The sequence below is a fragment of the Nilaparvata lugens genome, unplaced genomic scaffold, assembly GCF_014356525.2.
Source record: "Nilaparvata lugens isolate BPH unplaced genomic scaffold, ASM1435652v1 scaffold4315, whole genome shotgun sequence".
NCBI lineage: Eukaryota > Metazoa > Arthropoda > Insecta > Hemiptera > Delphacidae > Nilaparvata > Nilaparvata lugens.
This window is the reverse complement of record NW_024090610.1, coordinates 1-15,285: the sequence shown is the minus strand read 5'-3', so window position 1 is coordinate 15,285 and position 15,285 is coordinate 1. Positions and strand designations below refer to the sequence as shown.

Genomic DNA, 15,285 nt, shown 5'->3' with positions numbered 1-15,285 from the left:
TGCATAGATGGGGCGGAGCTCCTGAAATTTTTACAGATATGGAGCTTGTAGCAGCTGATAGAGCTTATCAATGACTATTTTTGGTTTTTCCCCCCGACCCTTCATATAGTTTCAATCAGGTACTTGTGGATGAGAATACTGCGTGAGGTCTACTGTTCACAGAACTACTAGTTATCATAAATAGAAATACAAAAATCTCAGTACCATTTTTTGAATTATTTTATCACAAAATGTTTCAACATTCAAAATTTTTCAAAAATGGCATCAATGTTGAAACATGTTGTGATAAAATAATTCAAAAAGGGTACTGAAATTTGTATTTCTATTTATATTACAAGTAGCCCTAAATAGAAAAGAGACAATATATAATTATTATCATGTTTTGATAGCACATTCTAGAAAGGTTGCATATTAAGATTCACTTAAACATTGTGAAGCTGCGTTTACACCAAAGTTATCAACAAAATGTTAATAACTTAATCCTTAAAGATTCTATTAGATTGAACGGAACTTGACAAACACATATGTTTCATCATGTGTATGATAAGTTATGTTCAATCTAATAGAATCTATAAAGATTAAGTTATTCACATTGTGTTAATAACTTTGGTTACGCAGCTTTATGATGAGAAGTGAATAAATATTTTTTAATCTAAATTCTACTGTAACGTATTAAAATTTATGAGAATAAAACAGTACCAATTCAAATTCAAAAACACTGTATTTCACGAAGTGGTGTAATCTAAACTCTTACAATATGTTATTCAATGAATTAGAGTACACACTCAACTACTAATGTTTTCGAATCAACAATTTTGAACTAAAATCGAAACAAACTAAGATCAATAAATAATTTAATAAACCGAAACTATAGTTCCAAATCTCATAATTCATGGATATTAATAACATTTTACTAAAATTCTCACTCATATTGTGCTTCAGTTTTTATAATAACTTATGTATACGTGCAATTTGAGATTGTAGAATAATATAATCTAACCATTCAATTGAAATCAATACAAGTAACAATTTAAATATCTAAACTTGATGAGAACGACTGTGAATTATGTCAAATGATAATAATAAGTTGGCATAAAATTACATGTTTTCAAAAAATAGCATGGGAAACAGTATACAAATGTGTGCCTGATATCGATTTTGGAATGTTTTAGAACATGATATTTTAAAATAAATTATTTTTATAGAAAATCTCAACTTTCAAACTGAAAATTTCTATAGAGATCAACAAGTCGTTGTAATAAAGTTTGATACTGGAGATTTCACGAGTTTACTCCAATAATTAGGTTATTAATGCCTTAAAATCATGTAAGAAAGTTTTCAAAATTTGACAATTTTAAAACTAAATAAAATTAAATTGAATATGACACAAGCTGAAAGTTAAGACTAGTTTTACCAACACCACAAATCAGTCTCAAAAATTTCCAAACGGAACCATGAAATTTGAATTTTTCTATAATAATTATATTGAAAATTGGTCTTACTAAAGACATTAATAGAAATTTTTTCTAGAGATACAGGCTGAGTATTTAACTGGAAATACACAGAATGATTACAAGGTAATACATTTCGAGAGGAATAACTAGAATTTAGCATTTTTTAGAAATTACTAGACATTTTTTAAACAATACAAAATAATAGAACTCTAGACGATTTTTGATACTGGAACAAAATGTATCCTCCTTGAATACTCAAGAGTTGGAAACTTTCAAGAATTTCAGGAAAAATAAAATAATACAATAACAAAATAAAATTGACAAATCTTGCTAATTGCTGATAGCTTTTAAGAAACGTAACAGAAAACATCAAACTTCTCAAATTTTGTGAGAATATAACATGGAAAATAAACTCAAACAAGTAACATGATTTTGGAAATAAAAATTGAACTCAAAAGTTATGTAAGTTTAAATTGGGATAATCAGAGATGAAGAGTTTTGAAACATAATAGAAAAATTCTTATTTATGAAGAGAACCAGTAATCAAAATCTTAATGGAATTAAAATACTAAAATCAGTAAAGATTGCTTTTCTTCAGCTTTCTAGAGCTGGAATAAAACTCATTCACACGATTGAATATTAAATTTGAAGTGCAAAAATGTGAAGCTCTTGAATCTTAGATATTGGAAAAGACATTATATTATATATATTAGCCACCAAGTATGGTCACAACAATACTATGATCACAAAATTCATACCTTTGGGACTGCCCAAAAATTTACAGCCAACCAAATTTCTCTCAAGTTATTGCACCAAAACTGAAACGTGACCGTTTTGGTGCCAAAACAACCTAACCCAACTTAAATTTGGCGCCAACATTCAAATTACATTACTTTTCAAACTTGGCGCCAACAATTCCCCCCTCTCCACCAACACCTCTTAAATGGTCTCGGTGGGTTTTCCGCCAGCCGCCTCCGCCATTTTGGCATCGATGACGATGACCTCATCATACTTGGGCGGCGGCACCTTGGCGAGGCCTGCGCATGCGCCGCTGTCGGCGGCCAAAAACTGCGCATACTTGTCGGGCAGGTCGCTGTTGATGGGCAGATAGCAGGCCGACTTTTCGTCGACGATGAGTGGCTGAGTGGGCTTGGAGGAGTTGGCGCGGGCTTGGGCGCGGGCGCGCATGCGCGAGCGGAGGCGGCGGAGGAGGAACATCATACGGAGGAGGACCACCATCATTAGGATGAGGCAGGCGAAGAGCAGGCAGAGTGGGATGATGCCGAACTTGTTCACCCCTTTGGCCGGCAGCCACCAGCAGCGGAGATGCCCGGAGGTCACCTAAAATTGAGCACAAACTTCTTTAGTTAATACAAAGGAGACGATACTTTCATCAACTAAAACCACTTCACTTATATCGGCTACTTTTTAACAAATAAATAAAAACAATATAAAAATCTTGAAGTACCCTTTATTTTTTCATTTATATTTTATTTTTAAAAAATAAAGAGTACTTCAAGATTTTATATTGTTTTTATTAATCTCATCAACCAGTTTACATGTGATAAGTGTTTATAGTGAGGTCCACGTTATAATGGCAGTGTTTGATTGGCAATGGTATTGCTATCATTCAACAAAGCAGATAGCGCTATATCTTTCTCGCTTTGCTCTGTTGCCAGATCGTCTTTTAACAATGTATAATTAATCATTAATGAATAAAATATTTCATATTAATAATGTAAATTGATTATTGAATCATTGAAAAATATAATTTCTTGTTTAATGACTGATTATAACTTACTTGTTTAATAACTGATTATTTTAAACGAGAATGAACAGTATTAATATTAAATCAATAAACCTGTATCAGCTACCGTCTATAGAAGGCATTGACATAAATCTGATTTGGCTAACACTCCATCAAGGCGATACTTAACACGTGATGAGCAGAAAGAAATAAGAAGTGCGAAGGAGTTATGGAGACTGAGATGGTTGCAGGGAGAGGTCAGGAACAAAGGTCTAGTGGATGACCCAAATGACATTGTCCCTGGCACCCAGCTGAGACGCAGAGAGTGGTGTGGCCTTAACCGGTTCAGGAGGTTCAGGACGCAGGTGGGAAGGTGTGCTGAGCTGATGACAGCATGGGGATACACCTCTGATCCTCTGTGCCAATGTGGACAAATTCAATCAATGAATCACCTGATATCTGAGTGTCCACAACACTCCTATCATGGAGGGCTGACAGAAGTTCATGAGGCTGAAGAAGAGGCATGTCAGTGACTACAGAACTTACTAGATTCTATTAGTATTTAACTTATAAAGTGTAAAATTATTTATCTCTTTCCTGTATAGGGCTACTTGTAATTTTTTTTAAAAAAGGGTACTGAGATTTTTAATTATTTTCTTTATATTTGTAAAATTATTCTTTTCAACCTTGGCCTATGAATGCATATAATTATATATATTGACAAGGCAGAGGTTGGACAACGTTTTCTCCTATCTTACTCCACTGCCATTATAACGTGGACCTCACTATAGTACAAAACACATGTATGTGATTATATTTGTTCAGATTGTGTGCAAACAGAGAGTGGTCTTAAGCCAGTTACACACACATAAATTTTTGTTCGTACAATATTTTGCTGTCCTAATGAATTCTAACAGATTGAACAGAACTTGACAAGCATAATTTATTGTGACTGAACGTGTCTTGTCTTGACTAACTGGTGTGTGCCTAGCCTAAGGCAAGGCACACACCAGTTAGTCAAGACCAGACAAGACATGATCAGTCACAATACTTCAAATAGTTGCTTATGAAGACATGTCTAATTGCAATGACTAATCAGTGTGTGTTGCTCCATAAGCAACTATGTGAAGTATTGTGACTAATCGTGACTAGTCTTGTCTTGACTAAACGGTGTGTGCCTACCCTTACACATCACTGTTTGCTTGTCTATCGAAAATATCTGATGAAATGTTACGTTAGTGGAAACACAACCTATTCATAACTGAAAAGTATTTCTTGAACGAATAATCAGCTATAGTCCGAAAGATATTACTTTCAACATGAAGAGGTTTAACCGATTTCTCTTTGCACAGTTATCTAAATTTGGGAGAGGAATAGCACAAGGTTACCTTATTTTTCTCTCCCTATTATACTGATGATGTACTTATTGTATGAATCAATGAAGAATTCTGATAACCAAATATTTTCAAATTTTAATCAAATATAAACCCTGCACCGCTGTTGATTATTTTGTCATATAATATATTCAAAAATTATTTTTCCTCCACCTACTGTCTAAAGTACTTACTTTACTCCCTGAAACATAATACTAAAGTGTCACTTTTTCGCTCTCGGTAGTAAAAAACAGAAAAACTCCCTAGGGAGGAAAAGTGACTCCATTTAAATAACATGGGAGGCATCTCTATTTTAAAACTTATATTGTAATAGGTTAGAAGGTCTAAGCTCAGATGAGAAAGCATAATAGAGGTGTCTGGCATTGAGTCAACTGAATTCAATACCACAACCAGAAATTTGATCAACTCATGAAATATATGTTTGTATGATATTATATTCTTAATATTAGTAGACGATAAAAATTTATACAATTTTAAAAATATTTTATTCTATTCAAAATACAGCCAACAAATATTTTTGTCTGCAATTCAAATCTGAACCGCGTGATCTGGAGTCAGCCATTTTTGGTAGACGCCCATCTGATATAATTGTTAAACTTTTGCCGATAGATAGCGCAATCGGCAGTGCCAATCAGACGACCGGTTTTAGGATGTGTTTAGGGAACATTGTCACCAATACGTAAGTTATTAAAATGATATTATTTGCAGTTTCTATAAAAAAATGTAGATGGAGGAAAAATGTTGTGTACATCACGAGCGAAAAATACGTTTTCTCCCTCGGGAAAATTGTTGCCCTCGGCTCCGCCTCGGGTTCAAACTTTTTCCCACAGGGAGAAAAAGTCGTACTTTTCACTCTAGATATACAAATAACTATTGAAATAATCATCACCAAATAAACATCACCGAAACTAGTAGTTACAATTTGTATTCTTGTTTTATTAATTTAAAAGGGTACTATAATTTTATTTTATAAATATATTCAAACTTCAGTAAACAGTTTGTAGCATGGACAGAGTAGTGGAGAGGAGTAAGCATGCTGCGACCAATTGCACGCTGACACAAAAGTGTGGATAATGCTGTTAAATAGTGGCAGAGATTAGTGAAGAAGGAAATAGCATCGGGCCTCTCAGTCTCCGAGAAAGAGCCGTGTGAAATGTAATATCTCTCGGACTATAGTACCCTAGTGTTTTCATCTTAAAATCAAGCCATGTTTCAACCTTAGACCAGTTATAGAATAGACACACTGGGAAGTCTAACCTCTGAATCCAACATCTACTGTCATACCGCCCCATCGTGACGTCAGCATCGGAAAGAAAACTTTCAGATTGTGTCTATTTCAGATGGAAGTAAATTATTATATATGAGAATGGTAAACTCCCGCTGCGCTCCCGCTGAAATAGACACAATCTGCTATGGAAAACAATGTAAACAAACTACAGGAAAAGTTATTCACTACTACACGATATGGCAGTAGTTGTTGGCTTCATCGACTTTCAGTATGAATATACATTGGGGCGTGTCTATTCTATAACTGGTCTAAGGTTTCGACTCATCAGGTTATTTTCAAGTGTCAAAATCATTCAAAACACTATCCCATATCCCAGCAAAATGCATCAGAGCCTTATTTCATAAATTTAGAGGAAACATTTTAATATGACAAGTTAATCTATTTTTATAAATGAATGTCTGTGTGTTTGTTTGTACCCATTGACTTGAAAACTATAATCATTTTAATATGACAAGCTAATAATAATTATAAAAGTTAAGTCTTATTTAAATCTTAAATCATATTACCTTATTATCTTCATTGGTCTCATCATCCTTTTCAACAGGCAGGGTCTTTATTTTGATGATTGGCAGTTTGATGTCCCTCAAAAACCCGATTCCAGTTTGACCCTTGAGAGCTGGATCCGTCAGAACGTCATCAGTTTCAAGGTCAGTGCCTGGAAATGTATTGAATAATTTATAGATTTGCCAAATAAATTATTTGACCGAGCGTAGTGAGTACTATTACTACTTTGCAACTTATTTATTTCGTCTTCTCCATAATCAATGACAAGAGAATCGTCATACCAGCACGTATTAGCATATAAAAACAATAGCGTAAGTGATAACTTAAAAATCTGGTGTGGCGCACTCACACATCTTTCCTTGCCTTATGAAAAATTATTGATCACCTGACGCTAGTGTTCACGCGCATCTCAAGTCTATACTATTCTATTTGAGCCAGCTGGTGACAGGACAATAACGCTGAAGACACACGAGGTCTGCTATCTCTTCATAGTGAATGATTTAATAGAATCAACAGTTGCCAAAAGTCTGCAATTGAATAATCACATTTTCTCGAATTTGGAGCTTATTTTCAATTTTAGGTGAAAATGTTACTGGACATTAATTGTAGAGATTTTTATGCTCCATCCTTTTCTCTTCAAATTTTTTTTTAAATTGTATCTGAAGCCTGATAATTGGGAATCTAAAATCAAACTTTGCAAAGATGGGGCGGAGCTCCTGAAATTTTTACAGATATGGTACTTGAGGCAGTTGATAGAGCTTATCAATGACTATTTTAGGTATGAATTTGATCGAAATCGTTAGAACAGTTTTCTAGAAAATAGCAAAAAACCCTGTTTTTGACAACATTTTTGTCATTTTAGCCGCCATCTGGAATTGCATTCGATCGAAATTGTTCCTGCGGATCCATATATTGTAATAAGGACCTTAAGTTCCAAATTTCAAGTCATTCCGTTGATTGGGAGATGAGATATCGTGTACACAGACGCACATACACACACACACACACACACACACACACAAACAATAATTAATCCTACACTTATGCTATTGTTTCTCTATGGTATTAGTCACATACGTATAATCACGTACCAATAGATTATTTGTACTGTACAACTTTGCAACGTTGCCATTCCAGTCTGTACGAAATAAGTTGAGACTTGAAGAAAACAGGTTTTTTGATTCTAGGCAAGGAAGACTTTATTTATTGAGAGACTATTTGTAGAATAACGAATAAAAATAGAATAGATAATAGTAAGAATAGACACTATAATATCTAATAGATCTGTTATGATAAGAAATAGATAGAATTTAGTAACAGCCTTACCTTTGTTCTCATCCAAAGTAGAGATATCTTGATCAGCAACTGGAAAAATAAGAGAATACGACTTGAAAAAGTTTTGTAAATTCATTTTTTAGAAATTCTATTTTTTCGGAAAGCCAATTTTCTGATTCCAGCTGTTCAAAGTCTAGAAGAGCTTAGCTAAATCCCGAGTTTGGAAACCGGCCCCCAAGAATATGCATATAGTAAAGGAATAACCTATGGTACAGTGAAAGTAAAGGAAATAATAAAGAATGATATACCACAGAATATAGTAGAAGAATAACCGACAGTAGCACAAAAGGAAAGACTTAAGAATATACAGGATATAACATATAATAAAGAGAAGGAGTAAACTATAGTAAGACTGAAGGAATACTTTTCAGAATTAAATTCTCTAAAATTTTTATTGCAAAAATTAATTGTTTACTGGCCATTAAAGAAAGTTATTGGGCATCAAACGTAGAAGTCTGTGTTTTTCTACAAAGATTTTTTGCATATTTCAACTTTTTTCTCAAAAACTACTCACACTACAGCTTCCAGACTAGTTTTATTCAATTTTTCAGATATTTTTCCATATTAATCCAGCATAGTTTATCAAAAATAGTCCCCAAACAATTCAGTAACGGTGTATTCACCAGAGGAACTGAATTCCGGGCGAAATCTTTCACCCTGTATTGATCGCTAATGAAGCGTTTAGGATATATGATTTATAAGAACTTTTTTATATTTTTACCTCTACTATCACGTATTAAATTATTTTACCATAATTAAGAATCACCCTGTATACAGGATACATCACAGAGTATAGTGAATGTAGTTAAGGATACATCTAGAGAAATAGTAAAGAATAATAGAAATTTGAGAAACATTAAAAATAAAATCGAAAGCAAAGAGAAGCTCAAAAATCAAACCAAAAACATCTACTAGGCAACTATTTTACCTTGAGCTTCCCCGGGAATTATTGTATTTCCATCTGAAACAATAATATTAATAATATTGTAGGGTTTTATAATACTTTTCAATAATGTATTGCATAACAAAAACTTAAATATTGATCACCAAATTTGGATGAAAGGATGGAATGTTTAGAAATGTATAAGGGTTTCGTTTTGAAGATGATGCTCACATAAGCTCTAGGCTTGTGCGTGAGTAATAGGTAAGATTATGAATTTGATAAGAAAGATTTGAAAGATGATATGATGATTCATTCATTCCTTTTTATAAATATTAATGATGAGCTAATTTTATTTATTGCATAAATGATCCCTACACGAGCTTTTTAGCTTGTGCCTGGGTAAGTGGAAGCCTCCATGTCTACAAGCGGGATTCGAACCCGCCACCAGGTCGCGCTAGCAGACAGGAGGGTGCAACGCCTTAAGGTAGGCGCACACAGATCGTCATCGGACGGACGGCACGCATCGAAGGATTAGATTTGATGCATTGTTTTCAATTGGAGTGCGCATGCCTATCCGCAACTTATAGGTATGCGCACTCCAATTGAAAACAATTCATCAAATCTAATCCTCCGATGCGTGCCGTCCGTCCGATGATGATCTGTGTGCGCCTACCTTTAGTCGTCTCCACTATCCTGGTCGGCGCTTTAATCAGTAGTTAATCACGGTTAAATTTGTAAGATGTACGTGCAACTATGCCTAAGTATAATGCAAAATAGTAGGGTACATGTTTGTATGAACAAAATTGAGATTTAATGAACATGCGATGAAAAGAACAACATTACAAAAGTAATTTGAATGATAAAAAGAATGAAATTACAAAAGTACCTAATTTGAATGATAAAAATAATGAAATTAAAGAGTAATTTTGGCCTACTAATTTAAAAGTTAATTAGAGGTAAGTGACAAACCTGATTGCAGAGACTTGAGACCGTTTCCATCATCGAAGAAGAACGAGAAAGAAAAGCTGGATGTGATAGCGAAATCTTCCGGGGTCTGTGGAAACAAAAATATACTTCAGAATATTTCAAACTTGAAACTAAGTTTATTCATTTATTTATTTAATCATTCAGAATTACACAACTTACTGGAAAGTAGCACAGGCTTATAAGCCCAAAACGGTTCCAATTCTAATTTATACAACAGTCCAAATGTAGCTAGGTTATGTATCACTTCAAAATTTGAAGTTGAATGAAAAAATATATTATTTAGATCCTTCATGTCAGGAATTTATTCCTGTAGTAATATCATAGAGAAACAATAGCGTAAGTAGATATCCCATGGTATAGGGAATTTATGTCGCAACTTTTACTGTTATCTCAAGCCGATGATTATTGTCAATTTTTACTGTTTTGTTGGGGTGATAATGTATGAACGGCACAATTTGAGAGACTACCAGCGTCACACAGTTGCATAAGAAAGAACTATGTGAACTATCAGCTTGAGATAACAGTAAAGGTTGCGACATAAACGCCCTATACCATGGGATATCTACTCACGCTATTTTTTCTCTATGGTAATATTCACTCAACTCTGTCAACATTCCTTTATAACATCATCTCAATTAACAACAATATGTTTCCCATCCAACCAATGCAAATTGTTCAAAGAGATGTTTATTATTTTGCGATTTATTTATTTTTCAATTTTCTCAAAGTGATTTTATTTTATTATTTTTCGCCACACTGCACAGAAAGCAGCTGTTTTCCAGTCCCTACGTAGATCTAAAAGACATTGTTTGCAGACAACGCTCGTCTGACGTCAGAACAGGTTTCTTTCCGGCCTAGGCCGGAAAGGGTACCCTTTCCAGCAGCTAACATGGAATAAGAAAGGTGATCAAAAAACAACTGATCAAAAAACTTTTCATTATTTGTGTTCATTATTCAATAATTAAAACATTAAATTATCATAACAATAATATCATCTTAGTGTCTTTGAAAGAATAAAAAAGTATAAACTCAACCTCCCACATAATTGAACATCATCTTTTAGGATTTAGACAAATCAGAATAAAAATAAAAATACTGGACAATTTCCTGATATTCAGATTTCCTTAGATTTGCTAGAGCTATCACCTTCACTTCTGCTTTCGGAGTGCTTAGTAAACAACTATTCTCATATAAGTTATATATTGTTATTTTTGTGTGTGGGCGAAAAATAGCGTTCGCACCACGGCAAAAATGTTTTTCCGGCTCTCAATATTTGAAAACCGATTTCGAGCCGGAAAAATCTCATTTTCTGCTCTAGGTGCGAAATATACTATTTCAGTACTATCGTCCATCAGGTGAGTATCGTATATCGAAGTTGTCAGTACTATAATACTTTTTTAATATAAAAACCATACAATGATATAAATTATTATTCAAATTATATTTGAATATTTCCTATTTTAGTTGAAATAATGTGAAATATTCTTCTATGTTTAGTTTTGAAGCATCTAAATTTGGAAATTACTTGGAAAATTTTGTGAATTAATAACTAAACAGACTTAACCTATTTCGGACTTGTGTAGCTTATTCTAAATTTGGAGAGGAATAGCACAACGTTACCTTTATTTCCTCTACCTATAATTTTGATAATGTACTTATTGTATAAATGAATGAATAGTCTATGATTATTATTATTATGTGGTTTGAATATAAATTAAGAAATTTATTCATTAGTATAAAAAATAAAAATGATTCATTTATATTACAGTAAGTAACTATCTAAGTTAGTCTACAACCTACCCGGATAGGTCAGTCAAAACCTATACAAATTAATAATTTGTGGAGAAATAATTCAAATTCATTTATTCCAGAAAGTACATTTTACAATATATTCCCTGAAAATTACTCCTCTAATATGGAGCAAGTCCGTGTTTAGAGGAGGAGTCAATGCAACAATAGACACAATTCAAGAAAGAAAAAGTTGACTTTCTACTGCTGTAGTTTAAAGCATAAGCTATTCACGCATATTTACATACAACAATACTAACACATAAAACAATTGAAAAGAAATATAATCTCAAATTCATAGCCAATAATAATAGAATAGATTCAATAAACAAAACTGATTGCTTCCTTTCTTTGTCTTAGTTCTGGAAACATTACCGATGTACTCAATGCAACTCATTTACACTTTTGAAAACAATATTTCTACAATATATAATTAACTGATAGAAGAATAATAATCATTTCTCATAACATATGAGTCTATGGTACTTATTCAGGATTGAAAAGTTAATATACCTAAAATTCAACATGAATCATGAATACTAAAATAATGTTATAGTGAGGCCGACGTTATAATGGCAGTGGAGAAAAACGTTGCCGATCCTCTGTCTTGTCAATGCCTTCTATATATGGTAGCTGGTACAGGTTTCTCATTTAAAATAATCAGTTATATTTTATTGAGCAAGAAATTATACTTCTCAATAATTTCATAATGAATTTTCATAACTAAGATGAAATATTTTGTTAATTAGTTTTTAATTCTACATTGTTCAAAGACGATCTGGTAACAGAGCAAAGCGAGAAAGAGATAGAGCTATCTGATTTGTTGAATGATAGACTAGGATAGCAATACCATTGATAATCAAACACTGCCATTATAACGTGGACCTCACTATATCATATAATATTGCTATTGCTATCGCTGGGATCATCATCTCAATGAATTATTTATTTATTTCATTTATTCATAGACAATACATACAATGCAGGTAAAAACAACAGGCATTCACCCAAAACTGCTTCAAACCTTAATTCAGAATGCACAGTGTAGAGGTTATGTAAATGATAACTGAATTCACACACTATTTTGAGCCCAAAAAATGTGTGTACTACAATAATTTTGAGCGTGGTACACCATAGTAGGTCAATTTCCACACAGAAATAACTAAACAAGTAGAGGACACATTATAAAAGTTTTTTGTAACTAACTATTGTATGTAATTGTAATTTATCTAATATTTTGTTTAATTGATGTTGTAGTAGCCTATTGGTTTTTTTGGGAAATAAACGTTTATTTATTGTTGCTGATGCTCAGTGTTCAAGAATGTTTATTATTGCTGTATTTTAAAGATGAAACATCTCAAGCTGACTGCAAAAATATTCGAACAAATTAGCAGTCGAAACCAAATAATTTAGACTACAAAAATTATTCCATTTCATCTCAACAGTATGCATAAATTCATTGCTGGTATCTGCTACATAAATTTAAATGACAAACACCTGTTCAAACACTGACAACAATGCGATGTCACAGACAAAGAGTTCTAGAGGTGCAGCTTCAATTCATAGGCACTGAAGATTGTTACATGATTTAATGAAATTCACTTCAAACTGTCAGCATTGAGAGAATGTGAAGCATTGTTGTTATTCAATGGAGAATACTGTCAGTACTATGGTTATCTCACTGAGTATAGTTTTGGATAACGCATATTTATCATAGTCATTGTTAGTTTTATGAAGTTTTGGTTTGTTTTGTTGGCAGAATATGCTATAACTTATCACTTATTTTACCGATTGGAAACATATTATGAACTTAAGATGAGTTTGATATATCATTTTTGAAGAGAAATTAATTATACTTTAATATAGACAAAAAAGATAACTTTAAAAAACACTAATAAAGCTTAAAACATTAATTTTCCTTCTCTCGGACTCCTCGCGGACCACTTCTAGAGCTTAGTATAGTTTTGGATAACGCATAGTTATCATAGTCATTGTTAGTTTTATAAAGTTTTGGTTTGTTTTATTGACAGAAATATAAAATTACAACATCTTAGAAATACATAATAAAAGCAATACAAATTTTACAACAACATGGGAAAATACTATTTCAAAATAAAATGCAATGCCAATTGAGTATTTGCAACTCGAGGTACTAAACCTGTGATATAAAATTGATGGTGATATAAAATTGATCACAAAACTAGCGCTAAAATGTAGTTACTGAGGCTTAACAAGTGTAAATTTTTATTTTAATAAGTGATAGTAGCTTAACATACAACCTTAAATTGGACTGTAGTAAAAATTTGAGAAGGGACAGTTTTGGGCATAAGCCTGTTTTGCCTTCTCACACAAGTGTAATAATATTGTACATAACTGAATAAATAAATATATAACCATAGAGAAAAGATAGCATAAGAATATATCCCATGGTTTGTAGAATTCATTCAAAGTTTGGTATCAAATTATGGTGTTATGTATCAAGTTGAAATGATAATGTATCATATTATGTTGATACTGTATCAAATGTGGTGATACAGTATAATTTTGTGGTGATTGTATTATTTATGATGATACCATAGAGAAAAGGTAGCATAAGAAGATATCACCTGCTATAGGTCGTTTATGCTCCAAATTTCAAGACGATTTTTGTTAACTCAAGTAGATTACTGTCAACTACAATCTATTATTACTGTTTTGTTGAGGTGAGAGTGTCAGAACGGCACAGTATGAGAGACTACCAGCGTCACATAGCTTCACAAAAAATAACTAATAGGACTATCGGCCTGAGTTAACATTGAAAACTGGAACATAAACGCCCTACACCATGGGATATTTTCTTATGCTATTTTTTTCTATGGTATCACCATGAACGATACAGTATGAACACAATATGATACAGTATCAACACAATATGATACAGTATCAACACGATATGATACAGTATCAACACGATATGATACAGTATCAACAAGATTTGATGCATAAGAACGTATAGTGAGGTCCGTGTTATAATGGCAGTGTTGATATAGCAATGGTATTGCTATCCTTGTCTATCATCCAACAAATCGGATAACGCTATCTCTTTCTCGCTTTGCTCGGTTGTAAGATCGTCTTTTAACAATGTAGAACTAATAATTAATTAACAAAATATTTCATATTAATTGTGGAAATTCATTATAAAATTATTGAAGAATATAATTTCTTGCTTAATAAAATATAATAGATTATTTTGAACGAGAATGATCAGTTAATATCACATCAATAAACCTGTATCAGCTATCGTCTATAGAAGGCATTGATAAGACAGAGGATCGGCAACGGTGTCTTCCTATCATCCTCCACTGCCATTAAAACGTGGACCTCACTATACTACTACTACTACTATTCATTGACTCTACCGCCCTTGAAGAGCCTTGGCCTCCTCCACAAGCCGTTTACATGCATCTCTGTCCCTTTTTTGGTAGAGAGTTAGTGGGGAGGATATTTTTAATATTCTTTCCGAAGAATGGACATTGATATGTCCAAAGCTCCGCCAATTTATGTAGATGCATAACAATATGATATTATCTATAGTATTATATTACAAATTGCTTTTCATATCATATACAGTTCAATAATTATTTTCTTAGTCTATATTATGTAAATTCATCTATAATTTGCTGTATTGTAAGCTATTGTATATAAGTGTACAAGCCAGTATATATTGTAATCTACATAAATAAAGTACTCAATCAATCAATCAATCAATCCTGTGCTTCCTGTCTCCACCTTCTCACGCCCAAGGATTGAAGGTCTGCCTTCACGTCGTCCAACCATCTCTTGCGTGGTCGGTCCCTCAGGTGGCTGATACAGAGACATGCGTGCTGTACGGCTTTCCGGCATACGTTCCACATGGCCCAACCAAC

The 15,285-nt window shown here is 33.0% G+C and overlaps 1 protein-coding gene across 1 annotated transcript; it reads right to left on the bottom strand.

Annotated features, from left to right (window-relative positions):
- Positions 1-704: 704 nt before the first annotated feature.
- Positions 705-9,659, bottom strand: LOC111060090 (the record flags this gene model as incomplete). Its single annotated transcript, XM_039444344.1, has 5 exons — positions 705-2,795; positions 6,390-6,538; positions 7,714-7,752; positions 8,651-8,683; positions 9,575-9,659. Coding segments are annotated over 5 exons (708 nt in total), but the record flags the coding sequence as incomplete, so codon positions are not given.
- Positions 9,660-15,285: the final 5,626 nt, after the last annotated feature.